The sequence below is a fragment of the Nannospalax galili genome, unplaced genomic scaffold (assembly GCF_000622305.1).
Source record: "Nannospalax galili isolate Female #2095 unplaced genomic scaffold, S.galili_v1.0 scaffold263, whole genome shotgun sequence".
Classification (NCBI taxonomy): Eukaryota; Metazoa; Chordata; class Mammalia; order Rodentia; family Spalacidae; genus Nannospalax; species Nannospalax galili.
In genome coordinates this window covers 1,347,476-1,373,066 of record NW_008350402.1, presented here as the reverse complement: position 1 = coordinate 1,373,066, position 25,591 = coordinate 1,347,476, and the positions used below count along the sequence as shown (strand labels likewise).

The window sequence follows — 25,591 nt, the reverse complement described above, 5'->3', positions numbered from 1 at the left end:
ATGTACTCTTGCTCTGGAGTGTGTTACTGAATATGTTAAAGCTGTAGTGAAATGCTTCTTCTAATCATGTAGTTATTAAAAATTAAAAAAAGTATTCTAAAAAAATGAATAAAATATTAAAAAATTTATTTAAAACTTATTTATTTATTTATTTGTATGGGCACAGGTGCAACAGCATATGGGTAGATGTCAGAGGACAATTTGCAAGACTTGGTTTTCTCCTTCCATCATGTGGTCCTGAGGCAGAACTCAGGTTATCAAGCTTGGCAGAAAGTGGCCTTTTCCCATGAGTCATCTCGCCAGCTCCTGAGGCCAGAATCTTAACATAGCATCCCAGATGGCCCCCAGCAACTGGCCAGAGCTGGCACATAAGACCTCTATGCCATCCTTGTCAGAGGGTTTTTCTGTGCATTTATGTCCTCCAGACTAGAGTGAGCTCCTGAGGGGCAGTGGGCCTCCAGTTTTCCTTTGTTATCTCTGTGTACAGTAGTGTCTCCAAACAGAATGCCTGTACAGTTAACTGCAAGGGAAGACAGAAGCACCAGGGCAGCTGGGTTAATGGGGAGGAGTATGGGTGAAGGTCTTTTTTTCTGCTGGTAGCTGTAGTGAACAAAGAGGTTTTTAAATGGAAGACACAAAGTAGGAATAGGAAAAGGAGAATAAGGGACCATGGATGAGCCACAGACTGGGTACAGCAGCACTTACCTCACGATTGGATTTCCATGGTACAGGATATAAATGCCAGCCTCCTTATTTGAAAAGATTTGGTTGTTCCTGATGACACCTTTCCCGTTGCCAAGGACAACAATGCCAGAGCGAAGGCCGTGGTGGATCTGGTTACACTGCGATTGAAAGTGAGACACGGACGACAGATCAAACACACTAGCAAGAAGCAGAGCACTTGAACACTGCCTCACAACCGTACCAGGATGGATACCTCACCAGAAGATCCTGCCCTGCTTTCCTTGCGTGGGTACATGCATGGAAACAGTAAGGCAGGCTGTTCAGGTGAGTCCTCCCTGCAGCCTCATGGGATATAGTTATGCTGGCTCTTGCTGCTGAGGGCTTTTGTGCTTTATCTGCAAGGTAGGTTATGCAATGTGTCTGAACCTCTTCAGAGCTCTCCCAATACAAAACCATCCAGCAAGGGCACACCAGTCTGGATACAAGTGCCCACCTCTCAGAGAAAGACAGCAACTCAGTACAGAGAATGTGGGCCAAAACATATGGGGGCCTCACCTACAGGGGGGTGAGAACCACTTGGCTCCTGGTCCCCATTCAGGGGAGGCCTCTGGAAGGATGCAGAGGCAGTGGCTACCTGCTTGTCCTAGTTACTTTCTATTGTTGCAACATAAATACTGACCAAAACCAACTTGGAGAAGAAAGGGTTTATTTAGCTTAGACTTCCACATAATAGTTCACTACTGAGAAAACTCAAGCAGGACAGGAACCTGGAAGCAGGAGCTGAAGGAGAAACCATGGAGGAATGCTGCTTTCTAGTGTGCTCCTCCCTCCTTCCCTCCCTCCCTCTTTCTTTCTTTCCTTTTTTTGAGACAGGGTCTCCCTGTAGCCCAGCTGAACTTGCTATATAGACTAGGCTGACCTCCAACTCAAAGAGATCTGCCTGCCTCTGCCTCCTGAATGCTGGGATCAAAGGTCTATCATACCTGGCTCAGCTTGCTTTTCCTTTCTTTCTTTTTTTCAAATTTATAGCAACTTTATTCATAATTACCTGAAAGTGAAAAGAACTTGAAATGTTCTTCAACTTGGGACTCAACAAACAGCAGTACAACCACACAATGGAATTTCAAACGGGAAATCAGAACTGCTAACACACCCAATGATACGGGTCTCAAATCCATTATTCACACAGCCTTCTTTCTTTTTTAAAATTTTATTATTTTTATTTTATGTGTATGGTATTGCCTGCATGTATGTGAGTGCACCCGTGTTGTGCAATGCCGTGGAGGTCAGAACAGGGCTTCGGATTCCCCTGGAACTGGAGTTAAGGACGGTTTGTAGCTGCCATGTGGGTGCTGGGAATCGAACCCAGGTCCTCTGCAAGAGCAGTCAGTGCTCTTAACCGGTGAGCCATCTCTCCAGCCCCAGCCTTCTTTCTTATACAACCCAGGACCACCTGCCCAGGAGTGGTACCATCCACAATAAGCTGGGTTCTCCCCACCCACCGCCGGCCACATCACTCCATAATCAAGAAACTGCCTCACAAACATGCCCAACAGACCAGTCTTATGGAGGAAATTCCCCAACTTCCTGGGCAGTTCCCTCTTCCTAGGTGTGTCAAGTTGACAACTGAAGCTGCCCAGCATCTTACCCCATGGTGGAAGGCCAAAGGAGGTCTATCAGGCATAGGATGCTGAGCATACCCACTTCTGACACACCTTTGTACAAATGGGGACACAGGCACAAGATTGTATAGTATGTTTGTGGCAGAGCCAGACCTGAAACCTAGTTTTGCTGTCTCCTAAAGTATCTAGCTGCTTTTAAAAAGACTTAATATTTTGAGATTACAATATTTTTTGGTAAAATTTTGGTAAAATGTTCTAATTATTTTTGTGAGTGGATATGTGTGTATGTGTATGTGTGTGTGTGTGTATGTGTGTGTCGAGGCCAGAGGTCAACCTCAGGTGTCAGGAGCCACTCACCTTTTTTTTTTGAAACAAGGTCTTTCACTGGCCTGAAACTCTCCAAGAAGGCTCGGCTGGCTGGCCAATGAGCCCCAGGACCACCTGTCTCCATGTCTCCAGTGCTGAGACTACAAGTGAGTGCCACCATTCCAGTCTCAATCTTCCTCCCTCCCTCCCCTCCCTCCCTCTTTCCTTCCCTCCTTCTCTCCCTCTTTCCTTCCCTCCTTCCTGTCTTCTAGGGATTGAACTCTGCCCACTCCCTCTAATTAATATTTTATGGCTAAAATATCATCCCATACCTAAACCAGGAAGTGAGCGGCAACTCTTCCAAACAATGCCAGGGTGCCCAGCATGGGCACAGCAGTAATCCCAGCCCTCAGGCAGGAGGACCACAAGCTCAAGCTAACAAGACCCTATCTCAAAAAAAAATCAAACCCAAACCAAACACACAAATAAACAAAGATGTCACAGGCCTTGAAACATTTCTTCTGTCAGCCATAAAGTGAGGCAGGCAAATACCTGCATTAATGTATCTCCAAAGAATCCTTTCCTTTATTATTATTATTTTTTCTTTGGTCTTTTGAGATAGGGTCTTCCAGCTGGCCTGGAACTCACTTTGTAGACCAGGCTGGCCTCCAACTCACAGAGATCCACCTGCCTCTGCTTCCCAAGTGCTGGGATTAAAGGCATGCGACACCAACCCTAGCCCCTTTCCTTTATCTTAAACTAAAACTCAAAAAACTGAAGCATGCTCAGAGATGTTCCTGTCCCTCATTTTAACCTTTTGAATACACGTTCTATGACCATGTGCTAAGCATGCTCAAAAATGTGCCCACTATCTTTTCTTCTTAAATTATAACCTAAAACTAGCATGCTCAGGAAAGTACCCTTTAACTGTGCGTGCTCAGGAACATGCCCACTCCTAAAGTGTTTTTTATATTAATATGTACATGTTCTCCTGAGTAAAAACGCCATGGTTCCTTTGTTAGGGAGGGCATCACTTTAGAAATGCCTCCCATTGTCCCTTGCTGCTACAGGCAATAAGCTTTCTCCACTCTTATGCCTGGCTGTGCTTATTTTGGTCGCTGCGCTCCACAGGAGGCTAACCTCCCACAGCGGGTTACAGTATTACAAACTCTCCTAACCCTTGCTCTCTTTCCAGATTTCTGAAGAGGTTGGAGGATTCATCCAGCAGCCACTGCATGAGAGAGATCCCTCAGAAGGCTGAAAAGCTGAGGTGGGCGTTGAGGGGTGGTGTAACGATACTTCCATCTTTGCCCCTCTCCCTACTGAAGTAGCCTACCCCTCTGTCAGCAAACTCTTCTCATCTCTCTGGCAACAGTGTCAGGAACTTTCTAAGTTGAGGTACTGCATCACCCGCCAGCTGCACAGCAGAGGCCCAGTGAGGGGAAGGGACGGGCAGAAGTCTCTGGCTGGGTGTGTCTTTTTAAACATAGCTAAGAACTCTCCCTTCTCTGCCTTTCCACAGCCAGGCTGGATAGAATGAGCTAAGAACATCAACTCAGACTGCCTGCACTCAAATCCCAGCTCAGTGTACAGTGGGCAAGGTCCTTTGTCCTTGTGAGTCCCATGCCTTCACCTAGAAAATCATTCTCCTTCACAGAGTTGTGTAAAGATGAAAGGACAATTATGTAACTATCTACAGAGCACTTTCAAAGCATCTGGCACATAAACAGTCTGCTTAATACTGGCTGCTCCACTTCTAAGCCCATAATTTCCCAACTTCTAGAAATCTATTTCAGGAAAAGCCAGAGCAGAAAGGCAGCTGATCTCTCATACGCTGGTCACACATTCAAGGATTTTGTATGTGTGTACGTGCTTGTGTGCATGCGCAAATGTGTATGTACATGTGTGCATGAAAGCCAGAGGCTGATGTAGGGTATCTTCCTCAATCACTATCTTTTTGTTTCTTTGTTTTTGCCACCTTATCTTCTGAGACATAGTCTCTCACTATAACCTGGAACTTACCGATTGTGCTAGACTGGCCACCAGCGAGCCCCAAGGATCTTCCTGTCTCCATCACCTCAGCCCTGGGATTACAGGCATGCACCGCCACACCTTGCTTTAAACATGGGTGCTAGGGATCCAAACTTAGATCTTCATGCTTCCCATGCAAGCATGTTACCACCTTGAGCCATCTCTCTAGCTCCCATATTCAAGAATTTTAAGTGATTTTTCAGGTTGGTGTAAAACCAAACTCCAAGCTAGGTATGATGGCACATGCTTGTGATCTCCAGCACTCAGGAGGTAGAGCTAGGAGTATCAAGAGTCTTCAGCTATGTAGTGAGTTTGAGACTAGGCTGCATCTGTTTGAATCCCTTCATCACCCCACACCCCTCTCAAAAAAGAGTAAAACAAAATTCGATATGCTTTTACAACAGCTATAACACAACCTTCAGGGTAAAATATCCTACATGTCCTCTTTCTAGAAAGAACGGATGAATTAGATTGATTTTCTTTTGTTACGCTTTCAGATCCAGTCTTTAGAGCGGACACCACCTCTTTATTAGCATCAAGTTCAGAGCCAGCCACAAATGCCTAGAATGAGTCATGTTTGTATCATCCTTCTCCTGTTGGTGAGGAGACTGCAGAAGACACCTGTCCAAAGTCACTACTAACAGAGTCATGAAGTTACACAGAAAAGGACAGGAACCACTCTGTAATACTTAAATGACCTTAGAAAGGCTTCCCCAAACTAAGAGCAGTGTGAACAGCAAAGGAGGGCAGAGAGCAGTACCAGAATGAGTGGGTTGGATTTCTTCCGGATGTCTACACCAGCCTCTGCATTGTGGTAGATGTTGTTGCCAGCGATCAAGCCTCCACCCTCGAGGCGAAGAAAGATGCCTGAGGCCCGGCAGCGGTAGATGTCATTCCTGAGCATGACAATCTAAGCAGAAGGGAGAAAACCATTATTTTCTTGTCACAAAGACTGTTAAAAACTACCAAGGGTAGTGATGGCTTAGTGAGTGAAGGCGCTTGCCACCAAGCCTGATGGCTGGAGTTCAACCTCTCGGGACCTACATGATAGAAGGAGAGAATCAACTCCCACAAGTTGCCTTCCATACCCATACTGTGGCCACACACAGACACAGAAACAGACACAGACATACAGACACTAATAAATACATGTAAAACAAAAACAGCTACCAGAGGAGCATGCAAGTCTTTTCCCTCCCAACTGATCCCAGCAAAGCACAGACAGGGGAGAAGGGCACCTCTCTGTGCACTCCATCTTCCCACTTGATGCTTCAGAGGAAACAAGTCTCCCTATCCAGTGTGGCATTGCCTTGCAGGCTCTTTACTTTAGGCCAGGGCTTCAGGAAAACCTAGAAGCTTGGCTCTCTGCTCAGCATTAACTAGATCCTTGGATGGAAAGACCTTACAGAGGCTGGGTGTGGTGGTACACACCTTTAATCCCAGCAGAGGCAGGCAGATCTTCCAGTTAGAAGCATATTGAGTTCCAGACCAGTCAGGGATTACTATATAAGACCCTGTCTCAAAAAAAAAAAAAAAAAAAAAAAAGATGTTTACAGGCCCAATTTATAGGTCCTCAGACTTCAGGCTCGTGGGATTGCATGAAAACATCCTAGAAGTTGCCTTTTTTTGTTCTGTTTTGTTTTTCAAAAAGACACAGTCTTGCCAGGCGTGGTGGCACACGCCTGTAATCCCAGCACTCGGGAGGCAGAGGCAGCGGGAACTCACAGAGTTCAAGGCCAGCCTGGTCTACATAGTGAGTTCCAGGACAGCTGGGGCTACAGGGAGACCCTGTCTCAAAAAGACCAAAAAAAAAACCCAAAAAACAAAAAACAGTCTTATGAAGCCCAGGCTGATCTCAAACTTATTCTGTAGCCAATGAAGACACAAATGTACACACACACACACACACACACACACACACACACACACACACACAAAATAAATAGCTGGACGTGGTGGCGCATACCTTTGATCCCAGCACTCAGGAGGCTGTGAGGTGGAGGTCAGCCTGGTCCACATAGTGAGTTCCAGGCCAGTCGGGGCTACATAGTGAGACCCTGTCTCAAAAACCAAAATTAAAATAAATTAGTTGAAAATCAGAGTGGATGGCACCTGAGGAACAACATCTGAGGTTTGCCTCTGGCACACACATGTACACATACTTGCACATGCACCTATACCCACCCATGCCCACCCCCACACACAAATTAATGAGTTTAAAAAATGTCCATTATTTGTTTTTTTTTGTTTGTTTGTTTGTTTTTTGACACAAGGTCTCACTATGCAGCCTTGGTTGGCCTGGAGCTTACTACGTAGCTGATCTCAAACAGAGGTACTTGCCTCTGCTTCCCAACTGCTGGGATTAAAGACACGTGCCACCACAAGGGGGTGGGGTAAGGGGTAGGGGGAACCTACTCTATTCTTGTTCACTGTGAATCTTTCTTGGTGTAGTACCTGGTATGCAAAAAACACTGGGAAGTTTTAGATATGTTGGTATAAGGAAGTCTTTTTAAACAAAGTACCATAATCAGCTATATTAAAGGGATGTGTTTCTTGTTACAATTTCTCTTTAAAAAAATATTTTATTATTTTTATTTTATGTGTATAAGTGTTATGCCTGCATGTAGGTTAAGTGCACCCGTGTCTTGCAATGCCTGCGGAGGACAGAAGAAGCTGTTGGATCCCCTGGAACTGGAGTTACAGAGAGTTGTTAGATGTCATGTGGGTGCTAGGATTCGAACCTGGGTCTTCTGTAAGAACAATGTTCTTAACTGCTGAGCCATCTCTCCAGCCCCAACTTCTCCTTTTTTTTTTTTTTTTTTTTGATCTTTTTGAGACAGGGTCTCCCTGTAGCCCCAGCTGTCCTGGAACTCACTATGTAGACTAGGCTGGCCTCGAACTCACAGAGATCCACCTGCCTCTGCCTCCTGAGTGCTGGGATTAAAGGCGTGGGCCACCATGCCTGGCCAATTTCTCCTTATTTTCAATAAACATATCCACTGGGGCTGGAGAGATGGCTCAGCAGTTAAGAGCACTCACTGCTCTTGCAGAGGACCGGGGTTCAATTCCCAGCACCCACATGGTGGCTATGAACCATCCTTAACTCCAGTTCCAGGGGAATCCAACGCCCTCTTCTGACCTCCACAGCATTGCATGACACAGGTGCACTCACATACACACAAGCAATACAGTCATACACATAAAATAAAAATAATAAAATACATTAGCTAAATTGTTCTACTAATGAAAATATTTCATTAGGATCAAATTCAGGGAACACGTAATAGAACAAAAGTACAATGTCAAGGTTTCAGCTTCCGGTACCAATGAAAACAGAAAGGGCTTTGCTCTTACACTTGCACAAGAAGATAAAACACAGATATAACTTTTCTGGAACATATCCAAGAGCTGAGGCTGCAGGATTGTCAGGAAGCCTGAATTCCAGGGAAGGGGGGACAGGCACAGGTGCACCTACTTGCTCAACAGAGGTACAGTGAGAATTCTGGTGGGGTTTTTTGTTTGTTTCTTGTTTTTTTTTGTAACTGGGTCTCTCATTATGTAGTCCAAGGCTAGACTCAAACTCATAGCAATTCTCTTGCCTCAGCCTCCCAAGTGCTGGAATTATAGGCATGACTATAATGCCCAGCTTTGCTGACATTCTTTCTTAAAATTTATTTATTTATTTATATATTTATTTGTTTGTTTGTTTGTTTACTTTTGGTCTTTTTGAGACAGGGTTTCCCTGTAGCCCCAGCTGGCCTGGAACTCACTATGTAAACCAGGCTGGTCTTGAACTCACAGAGATCCGCCTGCCTCTGCCTCCCGAGTGCTGGGATTAAAGGCGTGTGCCACCACTCCCGGCTCCTTTTTTAAATTTATTTTTATTGTGTGTGTATGAGTGTATGTATTACCAGCATGTGTATTAGTGCACCTGTATCATGCACTGCCCTCGGAAGACAGAAGAGGGCATTGGATCCCCTGGAACTGGAGTTACAGATAGTTGTTAGCAGCCATATGGGTGCTGGGATTTGAACCTGGGGCTTTTGTAAGAACAGCCAGTGCTCTTAATCACTGAACCATTTCTCCAGCCCCTCTGCTGACATTCCTTTTTTTTTTTCTGCTGACGTTCTTAATGGCTGTTAAAGGCTAGTGTGTGAGGGGTTCAGGGCACAGAAATGACAAGTAGCTGGACCTATTCACCTCTCCCTGAGTACTCCTGAGAAGGACTGGGCAGGTTCCCTCTTAGGCAGGCTTTGGGGCAAACTGGGCAGGCACTCTGAGTACTGTACCAGCCACTCCTGAACTCATCTCCTCTAACCTTCCACAGAACTGTCCTTAAATAGAAGGATGAGGGCAGCAAAGCCCATGACCCTCAGGGAGGAAGGGAAACAACCCAGCTTTACCCAGGATGTGGCAACCAACTGACAGAAAAAGACTGGAAACCTTTCCTTTCCTGTGCTTCATACAACAAACAGAACATGCTCAAAAGTCTATAACATACAGACACGGGAGGGGCTGATACTATGCAGATGACCTCTAAAGGCTTATGTGGATCATGGCCTAGTGCTTTTGAAGCATGAACCTTTTCTTCAGCTTGTAGAGTGCTCTCCCTTTTGTTTGGTCTTTTTTTAGACAGGGTCTCCCTGTAGCCCCAGATGCCCTGGAACATGCTATACAGATCAGACTGGCCTTGAACTCACAGAGATCCACCTGCCCCTCAAGTGCTGGGATTAAAGGTGGTGTGCCTGCACGTGTATAAGTGCACCTGGGTTGTGCAATGCCCATGAAGGACAGAGGAGGGTGTCAGATCCCTGGAACTAGAGTTATGGATGGTTATTAGCTGTTACGAGGGTGCTTGGATTTGAACCAGGGTCTTTCTGCAAGAGCAGCCAGTGCTCTTAACCACTGAGCCATCTCCCCAGTCTCCTGATCCTGGATATTTGAGGAAGTGCACTTGGAATACTCCAGCAGCATAGATTCAGGTCAATCTACAACATGGGAGAGGTAGGAGGAAACCCAGCTTGGGCTCAGATTGTAAGGAGTGCCCCTAGTGCTGGGGTGTGGGCGGTCACTAACAAGGTCTCTCCCAAGGTCCAAGGACATAGCACCCACCCAGACCAAGGAAGTGAAACCCTGTCACCACACAGGTTCCTTTGTGCAGGGTGACAAATAGCAGTCACCTACAGCAGGGGAAAGTAGGTTCTCTGAAGAGCAGGTAGGTACAAAGGAAAGATCTAGGTAAAGTACAGAAGGTAGAGACAGGAAACTGAGGCCAATCATAACAACACCATCATCCAAACAGTTCAAGTCCTGGCAAGTCTGACCCCAAAGGACCTACAGTAAAAGAAGTGTGCCCACTTTCAAACATAGATACTATTTACCCCCATCTTCAGTGTCCTGTACAAGACACCTGACTTCCAACTACAAATTATAGCCCACACAGAAACATAGGCTTCTAGGAGCCCAAGGAAGGAGGCTCCTGCCAGCTGCTACCCTACCCTGCTGGGATATTTTAGGACCAGAGAAGTGGTGGCCCTCTGGCCATTGGTCAAGGCCATGTTTCCCAGCTCAGGAACCTGCTCAGCAAGCCCCACTCCCACCCATAACTTCCTGCCTATGTTCATGCCACTTAGCAAATAGTTGTGCCTAATACATATAATGTGACTTGTAAGACACGATAGGTCTTTTCTTTTTAGTCAAAAATCTCTGAAAATCAGTTTTCCGGGTTCTTTGCTACAGACAAACAGAAATTTCTGGCCACATAACCTCCTGCCAAATTGTCCCTTGGGGCAACTGTTCAAGAGGGCTACAACAAGACTATAACTTTTCATTTGTCCTTGTCCATGTTTCCAACCATTGCCTACACAGTGCTGGCTCTCTACATGTTTCCAGCATGTTGGCACACCTCCTTGCAGCACTCCAGGCCTGGGCAAGACGGCACCTCTGGCAGGTGTCACAAGTACCCAGCTCAGCATCTTAATCTTCACCCTGTAACCCCCATGTTCCCATCACTGCCTTGGCCACTCAGGCCCCAGAAATCTAGGCTTTAAGTCTGAGTATTCCCTCCCATAGCCCTCCTTTCCCAGGCTTCCCTGTCTGCTCCATCTCTGAACCATAGTTACCTCCTTCCCTTCCATTCTATTCTTTAGGAGACTCGGAGAGTCCGCTTTCTGCAGGCAGGTTTGACCACAATCCTCCTGTCTTTAAAATCTCTCAGTGGTTCCCAGAAGCCCTCCAGAATTTCAACCAAGCTAGGGAGCCCTCTGTAGCTTCATCTGACTCCCTCCCCTGGACACCTCTTGCCACCCTCCCCTCCCGCCCTGGCCACTGAGCAACTCACAACTCTGTACAACTCTGGGTCCTGTCTTACTGCGAGGCCTTCTCACACACCTGTACTGCACACCTTCACTTGCCAATTCTTATTCCTCTTACACAGTTCCAGGCAGGCACCATTATTCGAGGAGACCTTTCCTAATTTCCCGAGGGTGGGCCAGATGCCCTCACTTTTGGGTTCCTGTGCCATACCCTGGCACATATGTCAGAGACTCACTTTGGACTCTCATCATCTTTAAAAATGATTTTTAAATCTTTAAAATTTTTTATTTATTTATTTATTGTCTTTTTGAGACAGGGTCTCCCAGCAGCCCCAGCTGGCCTGGAACTTGCTTTGTAGGCCAGGCTGGCCTTGAACTCACAGAGATCTGCCTGCCCCCTCCTGAGTGCTGGGACTAAAGGCATGTGCTACCATGCCCAGTTTTTAAAAAACAATTTTTGAGGACCTGCTATATACCAGGTGCACTGATAAGCCTTCCTTCCCTTCCTCCCTCCAGATCTGTCTTTTTGTTGTTTTTTTGAGATGAGGGACTTGTTATATTGCTTAAACTGGTCTTGAACTTGTGATCCTCCTGCTTCAACCTCTTCAGTGCTGGGATTATAAGCATGCACCACCAAGACCAACCTAGTACTTTGCATATGTAACCTTTGCTCACCATACTTTGGGGACAGGCAGGATCCTTAGACCAAGAAACTTTGGTGGCAAAGGAATTTTACTCAACAATCATATTCTCAATAACTATACGAAGAGAAAAGTCCTCTCTGAGGGCTCAAACCAGATTCTTTCACCATGACACCCATGTTTTTCTTTCCTTTTGAGACAAGGTCTTACCATGTACCTTAGGCTAGACCTGAGTGGTGAACCTCCTGCCTCAGCCTCTCAGTACTGGGACTCTAGGCCGGCCATCACCATGTCCAGCCCCCTTCTTTTGTTATCTATTATCTGCATATAGTCTTATGTGGCGCTTTCACCACCTAAAATCTCCCTGTAAGACTCATGTGGGACATCTGGGCAATGCTCATTAGTTCACTTCTGTCAATGCCACTGCACTGGACCCTCAAACCTCAGTGAAAGAAGCCAGGAGAGAATGTTCTCTTTTCCATTACATAAAAGTGGAGATAATTCAGTGAAATGATGACGAGCTGACACCCAACCCCAGGTAGGGGCCATGCTTTCTTTTGCACAGCCTGGCTTGCCCTTCAGAATCGTTTTGGTCACCAACTGTTTATGTGAGATGTTTGTTCTGTAGCACCTCATGTGACTGCCTATGCAAAGTGTTGACTTCATCAGTGGCTGGTGAGCTGAGCTTCTCTTAACCTGAGGTCCATCTTTCCAGATGCTGGGCAAGGTGGCTCCTGCTTGTGTCCCTGGCTTTATCTTTTAACTTGTCCAAACTGGATGAGTGAATCTGCCTCACAACTCAGCCCAGCACAGGCTGCCTCCTGCTGCTGGAAAACCTCACTCTGTACCCCGTTTTCATCACATATGCCCCACTTTTCCTGAACCCTCTATTCATCCGACTCAGCACTGACATCTGCAATTCCAGGAAACCCTTTCCAACTATCGCACTGGAATCGGAAATGAGAGCAGTGATCATGTTTCCCTAAGTCTTCTCTAGGAGGTGCTTAAAAAGACCCCACTTTTTCTATAAACACTCAGATGGTATGTTTAAAATGCAGTTTAACAGTGAATGGGGACATAAGATCTGACTTTGGTCTCACACTTGTTCTGTAAGTCCTAGTAAGACACCTTCCTTCTCTGGTCTTGTTTCCTTTTGTAGGAAATGGGAAGAACAGTTTCTGTCTTATCCAAGTTAGATGGCAGACTTGAAGTACATGTTAATAAGCTTGAAAAATCACTTTAAAATGCAAAATAGGGGACTGGAAAGATGACTCAGCAGTTAAGAGCACTGACTGCTCTTGCAGAGGACCCTGGTTCAATTCCCAGCACCCACATGGTGGCTAACACCTGTCTGTAACTCCAGTTCCAAAGGAATTCAATGCCCTCTCCTGACCTCTACAGGCATTGCATGACACGGGGATGCACTTACACACATGCAGGCAATACACTCACATACATAAAATAAAAATAAAATATTTTTTAAAATGCAAAATAGCCCACTGCACCCTTCCAATGTAGCCATGGGAGCCCTCTCAATTATGGATCATGCTCCAGGTGATCCCAGTAAGTCCTTGAGGTAATACCTTGCTATTATGAATACACCGCACTGCGTAAGTCAGGTTCCGGAAGATGTTTCCTTCCATCTTGGCTCGGCCATAGGAGCAGACGAAGACGCCGCCCTTCCCATCTCGGAAGAGGCACTTGCGGATGAGGCATCCCTGCACAGAACTGGCCAGTGCCATGGCCTCCTTGTCCTTCTGCAGTTCCTGATGTAGTGAGTTTAGCACCAGACAGCTGGGCAGCTGAATGGATGCTCCAGGTAGTGGAGGGCCCAGAAAGGAGCCACCCAGGACAGGGCGAGGGCCCTGCACCTGGTAGGACAGTCTGTATGTGAGCTGTTCCTCATCTTCATCCTCACCGCTGGGGCTCAGGCCGCCATCACTGCTGTCTGGGGTCTGGGCCACCTTTTCCCCATCACTGCCCACCTCTGTCTCCTGGGAGCCAGCCTTGGAGCCTGGCTTTGGGGAGCTAGAGGCTGGGCTGGTAGGGCTCTGGCTGCCTTCGATGACAATGTCACAGGTCCTTGGGCTCCAGGCCTGGTCCCGGCTCTCTAAGTCCAGGGACATTAAAAAGTCATTGTCCTCTGCAGGAAGCAAAATGGGAGAGGATTTGATAAGGCCCAGTAGATATTTGTAGGCCCAGTTCTTATCTGCCGAAGGGTGACCCTCAACAGTTACAGAGTTGTTTTCGCTGCCCACAAATTCACAGTTTTCTAGCACACATAAGGGCACATTGTGCAGGAAGACATGGGTGTTTTTGAAGGTGCAAAATTTCACTTGGCAGGTACCTGGACCATGGACCTGGATGTGTCCATTCTCAAAGTTGCAGTTGTCAAACTGGATGTGACCTGATGTGGTCTGAAGAACAAGAAAAGGACATGGTAAGAAACTTACACTTTGTTTTGAGGGTCAGCATCCAAGTTGCTCTTCCAGGAGGGCAGAGCAGAGCAAGGCCCTGGGTTCTACTGTCTCTCCTTCCCCCAAAGGCCAAAGTGTTATCTCACACTCCAAGGAACCAAGAAGTGGATCTGTACCACAGATAGAGAAGAGAAGCTGCCAATCCTTGCATCCTCCTAATTCCCAAGTAAGTGGGGAAGGGGGTGATGACAGAGAAGTCCACACATCACAGCCTGACTCTTCAACCCTCCTGTATATCTTGTCTTAAAGTGTCCTAATACTCATCAGCTGTTTAGTAAGACTTTATTCTTCTCTCTCTGTCCCTTATGCTCTTTTTGGTGAAAACAGGAAGGAGGGAGGGCTGGGGACACAGCTCCACAGTAAAGCACTTGCCTAGCGCACGGGAAGAGGGAAGAAGCTGCAGCAGAGGGCTGCAGGAGATGGAACTGATACATTAATGCAGGAATAAAGCACGAGGAGGTGCGAAGGGAGATCCGAAGCAGTTGTTTGGATTTTCAAAACAGGAATGAGCTGGGATAAGCCAGCCTTTACCAAGCCTTTGGAAGGCAGGAGAATCCTTGCTTAGTGACTGAATTATAAGATGAACAAGTTAAATGACATGCCGAAGTTTCTCCTGATCTCATCCTTTTTAAAGCACTTTCCCTGTATCCAAACATTCTCTTGGGCCTATAGTGTGTTCTCCACCTGAGCCTGTTGCTCTGCAGTAGACTGCAAACTGGATGCCTGAACTCAAGAAGGTCCATGCATGGCCCTGATCACTGGCATAACAGAGAACAGGCAAAAAGAGGCTCAGCAACTGCCTTGGCCTGAACAGGTCATGGGGAAGGCCCAGTCATGGGCATCAGGAGAGTCCAGTCTGTGGGAGAGCAGAGCAAAAGACAGAAGGTTGTATCCCTAAGAGAAGGGACAAGGGTCCTGTAGTCCTCATTAAACAGTGGTTAAGAGGATGAGTTCTGGCGGATGACCAAGCCATGCTCTTCCAAGTATGTTACCCAGGACAAATGTCTTCACTTCTCTAAGCCTCGGTTTCCTTCTCTGCAGCATGGGGCTTACTAATTAATAAACCACAAAGCTGGAACTCAGTAAGATTTAGCAATTTATCTGAGGTCGCAGACACAAGGACCTCAGGAGTCTTGGGTGGATAGAAAAACGCTGAACCCCACAATTTATCTGGCCCCAGATCTGAGTAAAAGGTAAGCTTGGGGAGGCTGAACTTCTCTATAACCATTTCTGGACTCACACAAACCCCATCAGATGAGTCAGAACCATAAAATGAGAGCATCCCATGATCCTACTCAATAACCCCAACGAGGAATTTAAAACACTCTGCATCAGGCCAGGTGTGGAGGTGCACACCTTTAGTCCCAGCACTTGGGAGGCAGAGGCAGGTGCATCTCTGTGAGTTCCAGACCAGCCTGGTCTACATAAGCGATTTCCAGGCCAACTGGAGCTACAGGGAGACCCTGTCTCAAAAAGACAAAAACAAACAAAAAAAACCAAAACAAAAACCAAAAAGAAACTAAACACTCTGCATTAGTGATTTCCCTTGATGACTTTCCAAGGAATCTAGCCCCCCTGAGCCTCTCTAGGCTGTTCCTTGTTGTTCTTGCTGCCAATGAAGCCCATCTTCTCTTCCTTGGTCCTCTCTAAAGAGAACGGCCAGCTTCTTGGAGATGTGGCGTCAATGCTGGAGTTCTTACAAGTCACTGAAAACATCTGTGAAATTGTCCAGGCCTGTGCATTTTTCAGGCAAGGTCATCCCAGACCTCTGTACCTTATTTAGATAAAAGATAATCATGAACTGAGTGATACCATATACACCAAGCTAAATGGTAAGCTACAAAGAAGCCTGAGGCCAGGCCCTGTCCCTGGAGGAGTGATAGCTGTGCCTCTGGGGCGCAGACTGGTTAACATAGAACTTCAGGAATAAAAATATTTGAGGGCAAAAAGGGTCTAGAATATTGTTTCTAGAAACAAACTTTCCTTTTTGGTCTGTAGACCAGCACAGGGAAGCTCATTAGTCCTTCTGAAACATTCTAGAACTAAAAAGCAGCATAAGCCAGGCGTGGTGGCGCATGCCTGTAGTCCCAGCACTTGGGAGGCAGAGGCAGGCGGATCTCAGTGAGTTCAAGGCCAGCCTGGTCTACATAGTGAGTTCCAGGACAGCTGGGGCTTACAGAGAGACCCTGCTTCAAAAAGACAAAAAAAAAAAAGTAGCATGATGTAATTTTATAAATACTAGATCAGATGGCCTAGATTTGAGCTCTAACCTAATTATCCATCTGAGAAGTTTACTTAGCATCTATGACCTTCAGTAACCCTTATCTGTCAAAGTGGGAGGGGTACCACATGTACTGACCACCTACCTCCTGGGGATCAGAAGGGAAAGTTACCTGAGTTATAAATATGGGCTTTGGATCTTAGTTCTATTCCTAAGTCCAAGACCTTGGTTATATACTTGGTTTTGGAACTGCTGCTGAGCCCCAGTTTCCACATTTATAAATCAGATGCCACTACTCCTCTCTCAGGGCTGTAGGGAAGGGGAAGTGAGATGATGGTTGTAAAGCATACTCCTGGCTCAGACTGAACATGTCAGAGATGGCTGGTAGTGTGCTGATCATTACAACCTGAGACAAGAACTTGTTAGTAGTAGTAAAGAGCAAGCTAACTTTTACCACATAGGTATATAACCTAAGTATTATGAACTTTTATGAATATTTAAGCTGTAGACTGCTCTGCCAAGAGCTACCAACACCTTGATACATGCTTTGTTCTGAACATGTCTGTTCTGTGTTCATGAAACTACTGTATTGGACTAATATTTTAGGGCTTTTTCTCTAATTTCCCTTGAAAAATAGTTAATTTGACAAAAGTCTGATGTTCCTTGAGCCTGCTGCCTCTGCATAGCCTTCCCCCTCTCTAGGAATGCTGCTGTGAGCAGCCAAGGTGTTCCTGTCACCATGTTGTACACTTTCCTGCCTTGCTGCTTTACCTGGGGGTTCCAGATGATCTAGGAAAAAAGGAGGTATAAAAATTTTGGCCCCAAGCTCACCTCTCATATTCTAATGCAGTTTTTTCAAAAAAAAATTTAACTATTTTTATTTTATGTGTATGAGTATATTGCCTGCATGTATGTGAGTGCACCTGTGTCGTGCAATGCTGTGGAGGTCAGAAGAGGACTTCAGATTCCCCTGGAACTGTTAAGAACAGTTCATAGCCTCCATGTGGGTGCTGGGAATTGAACCCAGGTCCTCTGCAAGAGCAGTCAGTGTTCTTAACCACTAAGCCATCTCTCCAGCCCCTCTGTTTTAAGAGGAATAAAGCACAAAGCAAAAGTCTGAACTATACTGATCCTGTGCTCAACTATTTCAGGTCTCAGAGGAATGTGTGTAGGAATAGCTACCAAACTTTCAACTCCCAAAGAGCCATGGTCCTGGGGTCTGATGTGCACCCACCTTATACATGATAGGCGAGAACCAGGCTGGCATGAAGACGAGGTTGCACACACGTGTGGTTGAGCAGTGCTGGTCAATGCTGGCTAGAAGGGCCACCTCACCCAACTTGCCATGGCCCACAATCTCTACGGGCACCTTCAGGATGATTTCACCTTGCTCCTCATATACACCTGGGAACAGCACAATTCGGTCATAGAGGCTGGCCATGGCCAAGGCACTGCCCAGGCTGTCAAACTCATGGCCTGGCCCAACACTGAGGGTGCGTCGTTCCTTCCTCCTTCGGAACAGAGAAAAGCAGATAGAGGACTCCAAGTCCAGTGCATTCTTGGTCCAGGTCTTAGAGGCAAGGTAGTGCTGCTTGAAGGCCTCCCTCCAAGACTCAGGCTCCACATCAGGTTGGTTGGGCCAGTTGGGGTGGCGGCACTCAGTGCAGCCCAGACATAGCTGTCGCCAGCGGGTACTGTCTAGACTGAGGATCAGTTCATACCAGGCCCTGCATACCAGGCTGCAGCGGCCCAGGTCAGGTAGGTGTAGGTAAGCTAAGATCATGCGCCAGAGTTCCAGGGGAAGGCCACCCACCTCCATGGTCACCTAAGGAAAAGACATAAAAGAGGATTTTGTCTATCCTGCTTACTGTTCCCCTTCTTAAAGTAACCTTTGCCAACTCCTGATCCCAGGAATGAGCAAGTGAACAAGGCCCAAAGGACTCCATTCCCTCAATCAGAATCTGTGATGGTTAATTTTGACTATAAAAATGACAGGATTAAGAAGCACCCAGGATAGCTGGGCATGGTGGTGCATACCTCTAACACCAGCACTTGGGAGGCAGAGGCAGGTGGATCTCTGTGAGTTCAAGGCCAGCCTGATCTATATAGTGAGTTCCAGGTTGTCTGGGGCTACAGAAAGACCCTGTCTTAAAAAGAACAAACCAAACCAAACCAAACCAAACCAAACCAAACCCACCCAGCATAAACAAGTGTCCCAGTTACCACTCATCAAAGTACTTTCTTTTTTCATTATTTATTATTTAAATTGTATGTGTATGGGTGTGTTGCCTGCATGTAGGAAAGTGCACCCGTGCCATTCAGTGCCTATGGAAGAGAGAAGAGGCTGTTGGATCCCCTGGAACTGGAGTTACGGACAGTTGTTAGCTGCCATGTGGATGCTGGGATTCAGCCCAGGTCTTCTGCAAGAACAGCCAGTGTTCTTAACTGCTGAGCCATGTCTCCAGCCACAGAGTAGCTTCTTTTTCAATAGACAGAGATTATTTCTGAGTTATACCACTGGTCACACACAGAGATTCTCTGTGAATTTCCCAAGCCTAAGAGACACATCTAGGATGCATCCTCTACACCTAAGACTCATGGAACACAGAACAAAGGATGAAGAGAACACCAATGTATCTTTCAATTCTCATCAATGAAGCTCCCTCATCCAACAGAGGCCCAGGAACACAAAAGGCCACAAATGGCCAAAACCCAGAGACTAAGAGTCTGCAGAGTGTGGGTTCTTGGACAGGACTCCTATATTAAGGTCCACCCACCCAGGGCTCGGGGACCATTGCGGAAGGGGTGGGGGGAAGATTCTAAGAGCCAGGGAGGAGGTGCATGACCACACAGAAATAGTCCTACAGGCGCCTGGGAACGTTCTCATACAAACCTACAGCAATGGTGTCAGCATGCACAAGACCCATGCAAACTTAAGCAGATAAAAACCCAGCACAGAACTGTGCAAATGAATAGCAAGCCCTAATCTTAGTCGAAGAATTATTGGAAGCTGATTACTTCTGGATGAGGAAGAGATGATCTTCTTGAAGGGAGAGATGTTAGATAGGCTGACAAAACCCCGGCGGATGAACTTGCACTGAAGGACATCTTGGGACACTAGCTTTACATAATAGGTCTTAATACAAATGACACAATGTATGAACTCCAGTGGGGGGGGGCTATGGGAGGTGCCAAAGAGGAAGGGGGTATAAAATTTATTTTTTTTTTTTTGGTCGTTTTGAGACAGGGTCTCCCTGTAGCCCCAGCTGTCCTGGATCTCACTATGTAGACCAGGCTGGCCTTGAACTCAGAGATCCACCTGCCTCTGCCTCCCAAGTGCTAGGATTAAAGGCGTGTGCCACCACACCAGGCTAAAGTTCATTTTATGTATGTGTGAAAAGCACAAAAATTCAATAAAAAAAAGAAACACCCAGCAGCTTAGTGAAGCACACCTTTGGGTGAGTCTGTGATTAGTAGTAGGTCATGAAGACTCTGACCTCATCGGTGGATTAATCTCTTAAGACATCCATAATATTATGGCATTATCAGGAAGTGGGGAAAGGTACCCCACTTGTAAGAAGGAGGTCACTGGGAGTATGTCCTTGGGCTGTCATCCAATCCTGGTCTATTCCTGTAGTGTCCTTTTCTCCTCTTCCATTTACCATGAGGTAAAGAACCTGTAAAGAACCACATGTTCCCTCTGCATTGATGTTCTGCCCAACCACATGGGGCTAAGCAACTATGGACTGAACCCTTTGAAATCTGAGCCAAAATGAGTAATACTTCCCTTAAGTTGTTTCTGTCAAGTATTTGATCAGGGTGACAAGAAAAGCCCTCTAATAGAGAACTCATTGGGGATTTTCATCTAATCCTCGGCATTAATAGTTAAATCTCTATTCTCTCTGGTCAGATATACTAGGATATGACCTCAGAACTCCCTGCAGCCAGGTTCCCCACCTTGTGGTATAGTAACCATATAGAAGAGTAGAGATGAAATATGAAGATGAGAAAAAAAAAAAAGGTGAGCCCATGTGCATGTGTCCTGGGAGTACTGAATCCAGACTCTCAAAGATGCTCTTAGGATCTACCTAAGAGGGTTTGGATTCAGACAGAGGGAAGCCATCTTTGGCTGCCATGGTCCTAGAGTCTAGATGCTCTAGTTTCCCAGAGGAGAGGTCATGATCTCCTCACACCAATATGAATGAGAACTAAGTTGTCTGTCTCTCTCTCATCATTCCCAGATCAAGTGATTGCCATTGTTCCCTGGTGGGGCAGCCCTAGAAAAGATTGCCTGGGTTTGGGTCCTGACTCAGCCACTCTTTGATGTAAAGCTAATGTCCTAACCATCTCCTAGGCTAGCTGCCCCCACCATCTGCCTCCTCGCTTTCTTTGGAAAAGATCCTTCCTTCATACAAATGATTTATACCTCATGATTACAGAGGTAGGGCTCTCTAAAAATGCGTATGTAGCAAAATGATACTCAGCCCCATGGATGCATTTGATTGGCTGCAAACGATCCAAATGGGCCACTGAGACCTTCTCCAGAAGAACCTGAGTGGATATTCTGGAGGCTGGCTTCTTTCCTGGACTGTGAGACATAACAGCTTCTTTCCTAAGCAATAAACTCTGGAGTAGGTGCTGGTGATGGCTTTTCCACAGGAGACAAGAAGCAGATGTTGAACTACATTGAGAGAAGAATGAACAGAGAAAAGGGAGGAAGGGGTATCCCAGTTTCTCTGTAGGTCATGGTGCCAGGCTCAAAGCCCTGCTTGACCCTTGACCTTTGAATGCCCCGTATATCTCTGTGCTGTTCTAATAAATTCTCTTTGGGGATGGGCATGGTAGCACACATAATTTCAGCACTTGGGAATATCAGGAGTTCAAGGCCGCCTTGACTACATAGTGAATTCAAGGCCAGCCTGGGCTATGAGACACTGTCTCAAATAATTAAGTAAATAAATAAATAAATAAATATTCTTTTGGCATAAGCAGACCTCATCTGATTTTTGTTATTGATACCTAAAACTCTCTCATTTATTTTTATTTATCCTTTTACAATTCTGGGGATCAGACTTGGGGCCTCACACATGTCAGGCAAGCACTCTATCACTCAGCTCCTTGCCCCTTAAGCCCCTCTCATTTGAGTATCAATTTCTCTATCTAAAAAATAAGGTTGAGTTAAATAACCAAGATCAAGTCTGAATCCCTGTTGTCCATAGACAACTAGAAACAATTGACTCTGTAACTGACCTAGCATCAAATGTTTTAAAGAGGTGGTGGTGTTATTTTGTTCTCTCTACATAAAGACCTGGTGACCTGAACCTGACTCCTTGAATGCACAGACTTTAATTCTATTATTATTTTGAATATATTACTATTTTATTATTATTTTGGTGGTCTTGGAGTTCTATGTGCAGGCAAGTGCTCTCCCACTGAACTATAACCCCGGTCCTCCTTTTGCTTTTCATTTTGAGACGGAGTCTGTTCAAGTTGCATAGGCAGGCCTTCAACTAGTAACCCTCCCGTCTCACCCCTTCAAGTCGTTGGGATTACGGGCCTGCACCATCAGGACAAGCCCACATATTGCATTTCTGAGTCCCAAGCCTTTGCACATTCCATTTCTGCTTCCTATCTCAGACTGAGCCTCCTCCTCCCACTTAACAGATGCCCCCATAACACTAATCTCCACACCATTTACTTAACTTTCTAAAGTTTTCTATCTCCCTATAAAGAGAATCTGATTTATAAGAGTTTTCTAGCTGTCCCTTATCTCACTTTTATTTTTGGTGACTTCAATTCAAAGCCATCAGAAGAATGACCACACATCTTAATAATGTGCTATATCAAGTATGCAAACTATCCAAACATTATCCTCCCAGAGCCTGAGCTCATCTAAAGCAGGACCAACTGCTGCATCTGGAAGGAAATGTCTTTTGATCATTTCCCAGTGCACTGACCTGAGCCTACACCCCTGGTTTTTGTCCCCAGGTCCCACTTTCTGATACTAGCTCTGAGTTAACTGTGTACTGTTCTTTTAGAGAGCACCACACTGTAGGTATGCACTTTCTAAGATGCCTTATCCATGGGGTTCTTTCCTTCTACAAGGACAATCAACAGGTTTTCCAGAGTGAACAAGCTTAACCCACATTTATATATAGCCTTCCATGGCTCTATTGCTAATATTCCAATTCTTAGGAGAGTCATGAAAGACAGCTAAATCACAACTACCCAAATTATAGCCACCAGTCCTCCTAAGTGCAGCTCACCCCGTTGCCAACTTGAGCCTAGTTTACTATAAGTGTTCTACCCAGGAAACATGTGCCCATGTGACATACCATAGCACCCAGTATGCAAACTTCTGGTTTCGGTCCCAGATGGGTTTCTCATGGTTACTACAGGAGCCTATTAATAATGTCCTAGGCCACAATCCAGTTATAGAGAATACAGCAAAACCCACCTAATACCTAGCACAAAGTACTAGCTTACTAACACTAGTTTAAATAAAAGAATAAGCAGTGGTGAGTCTCTACCAAGTCTCCACCCTAATTTTTAAATATTATTTATATTTTATTGTTTATTTTTATGTGTATGAGTGTACTGCCTGCATGTAAGCACACTCATGTTGTGCAACACCCACAGAGGTCAGAAGAGGGTGTCAGATCCCCTGGAACTGGAGTCACAGATGGTTGTTAGCCACCATGTGGGTGCTGGGAATCAAACCCAGGTCCTCTGCAAGAGTAGCCAGTGCTCTTAACTGCTGAGTCATCTTTCCAGCCCCTTTACCCTACTTTTTAGGTGCATACTTAATGTTTTCTAAACCAATTATAACACAGCTTTGAGGACTCCCTCTCTCCTACAATGAGACTGGTACATGACATAGAAACTCTTAAAATCTCAATGTGAGTAAGTATTAAAGAGGAAAAAAAATCAGAGCAGGTGCAGGCCTGTAATCCCAGCACTCCAGAGGTAGAGGTAGGAGGATCAAGAGTTCAAGGCCAGTTGAAAATATATGAGACCTTGCCTCAAGAAAACCAGAAATAAAAACCTCCTATTTCTGTTTATTTGTTTTCCAAACTTGACCCATGTACAGCTGGGGAGGACATCAGGATGAAAAAAAAAATGATGTCTACTTTCCAAGTGATACTGAATCAACACAGTTAAAGACACAAGAAAGGTGGGCTGGAGAGATGGCTAATTGGATAAGAGCACTGGCTACTCTTACAGAGGACCTGGGTTCGGTTCCCAGCAACCACATGGTACCTAACAACTGTCCATAGCTACAGTTCCAAGGGATCTGATGCCCTCTTCTGACCTCTGTAGGCATTGTACAACACAGGTACACTTACATACATGCAGGTAATATACTCATATACATAAAATAAAAATAATAAATAAAACAAAAAAAAAAAACAAAAAAATGCATTAGTGCAGTTTTGAGAGCCCAACAAAGAAAAGCTTTGATTCAACTAATGGAATTTTCCAATCAACAGATCTTCAATAAGTGCTCTTTTTAAAAAATTGCCTGCATTTATATATGTGCCCCACATGCATGCAATGCCTGCAAAGACCAGAAGAGGGCATCATATTCCCTAGAACTGGAGTTACAGATGGTTGTTAGCTGTCATGTGGGTGCTGGGAACTGAACCTGGATCCTCTGGAAGAGCAGCCAGTGATCTTAACAGCTAAGTCATCTCTCCAGCCCCCAATAATGGCTCTTGACCAAAGACTCATTGGGTCTTGTTCCTAGCCCACTTCAGACCTCTAGAATCAGTGTCTGGAATAGAACAAATTATGTGCATCCTCAACAGGTTCCCTGATGACTGTGATAAAAGGGTTTCACCCACATCTTGATACAACATGCTCAATAAATGGTTCTCCTCAGTTTCAACCCCTTCAGTGATGCAGTCCCAACCTGCATCATGGAGGGACCAATAATTCAAAGTTAGGAGACCTGAGATCAAGGTGCTAGGAGATCCTGAATAAGTTAGGTATCTGAGCCTCAGTTTCCTCAGACAATGTAGTATCTGAGCCTCAGTTTCCTCAAGATCTTGATTGAAATATACAACCTTTTTATGAAAGCTAAAAGATCTAATATAAACTAGACATGGAGGCCTACAATTTTAATATTAACTTTGGGAGGTGGAGGAAGAAAGATGGAGAGTTCAAGGCCAGCTTGGACTATATAGCAAGACCTTCTCTCAAAAACAAATAACTAATGTACCTTGTGTTGGTAATCAGTAATCTTCATCAAATAGTTCCACTTTTCCTTCCTTACATACATGATGAAATTGACTCTCTGTGCCTTCCAGTAGGACTTTGAAAAAAGATGTGCATTACTTTTAAGATCTTCCAGACCTCTTTTCCCTCTGGTACAGCTCTTGGAAACTGTAGATCATGGCTACTGTTAGCTTGGCTTCTCGAATGACTAGGACATAGAACTATGCCAAGCCAAAATGGTCTAATTTCTTGTGTGAAAAGTAGACCTTTGTTTTGAGTTGAGGAACTTGGGGTTGTCTGTTACTATAGGAAAGCCCTGTCATTCCAAACTCACAGAGCATATGAAACTCTAGAAGGCACTATTATGACGCCTCCAAACTTGAGACTGCCCAGCCCATGGATATTTTACAGGGACCAAGCTGGAAGCTAGCTCTTAATTACTTCCCCACCTGGTCTGTTTGTCTTCTTGGATCCAGTGAAGTTCTACACTCTTACACATTCCACACTGGTAAAGACCTTGAACAACACACTCCAGTGGCTGAACACTACCATAAGTTACATGGGAGGGGACTGGCCTGACCAGTGGTATATTTTAAGGAGCTCCATCCAGAAGAGGTATGATAGATGGAGCAGTGAAGGCAGAAACATAATTTTGTAGATATAAAATTATGATGTCTTGCTGGGTGTGGTGCCAGCCCTCAGGAGGCAGAAGCAGACACATCTCTTTGAGTTCAAGGCCAGCCTGGTCTACATAGGGAGTTCTAGGTAAGCTGAGGCTACAGGGAGACCCTGTCTTAAAAAGATCAAAATAAGGGGGCTGGAGAGATGGCTCAGCGGTTAAGAACACTGACTACTCTTGCAGAGGATCCAGGTTCAATTCCTAGCACCCATACGGTGGCTATAAACCGCCTGTAACTCTAGTTCCAGGGGACCCGATGTCCCTTAGTCTGTCCTCCGGGCATTGCAAGACTCGGGTGCACTTACACACATGCAGGCAAGGCATTTGTACACATAAAATAAAAATAATAAGGTATTTTTTAAATACAGGAAGGAAAGGAGGGAGGGAGGGAGGGAGGGA

General features: G+C 45.5%; 1 protein-coding gene across 2 annotated transcripts in view; it reads right to left on the bottom strand.

Moving 5' to 3' along the window:
- Positions 1 to 25,591, bottom strand: part of Fbxo10 (F-box protein 10) — a 62,009-nt gene that overhangs the window by 17,458 nt on the left and 18,960 nt on the right. For both annotated transcript variants that reach the window (XM_008847682.2, XM_008847681.2), the window contains 4 exons: positions 17,531 to 18,121; positions 13,182 to 14,015; positions 5,404 to 5,553; positions 706 to 842 (listed from right to left, as the gene is read on the bottom strand). In XM_008847682.2, coding sequence (XP_008845904.1) covers positions 706 to 842; positions 5,404 to 5,553; positions 13,182 to 14,015; positions 17,531 to 18,115 — 1,706 coding nt within the window. In that variant the 5' untranslated portion in view covers positions 18,116 to 18,121. The remainder of the gene's footprint in view (positions 1 to 705; positions 843 to 5,403; positions 5,554 to 13,181; positions 14,016 to 17,530; positions 18,122 to 25,591) is intronic.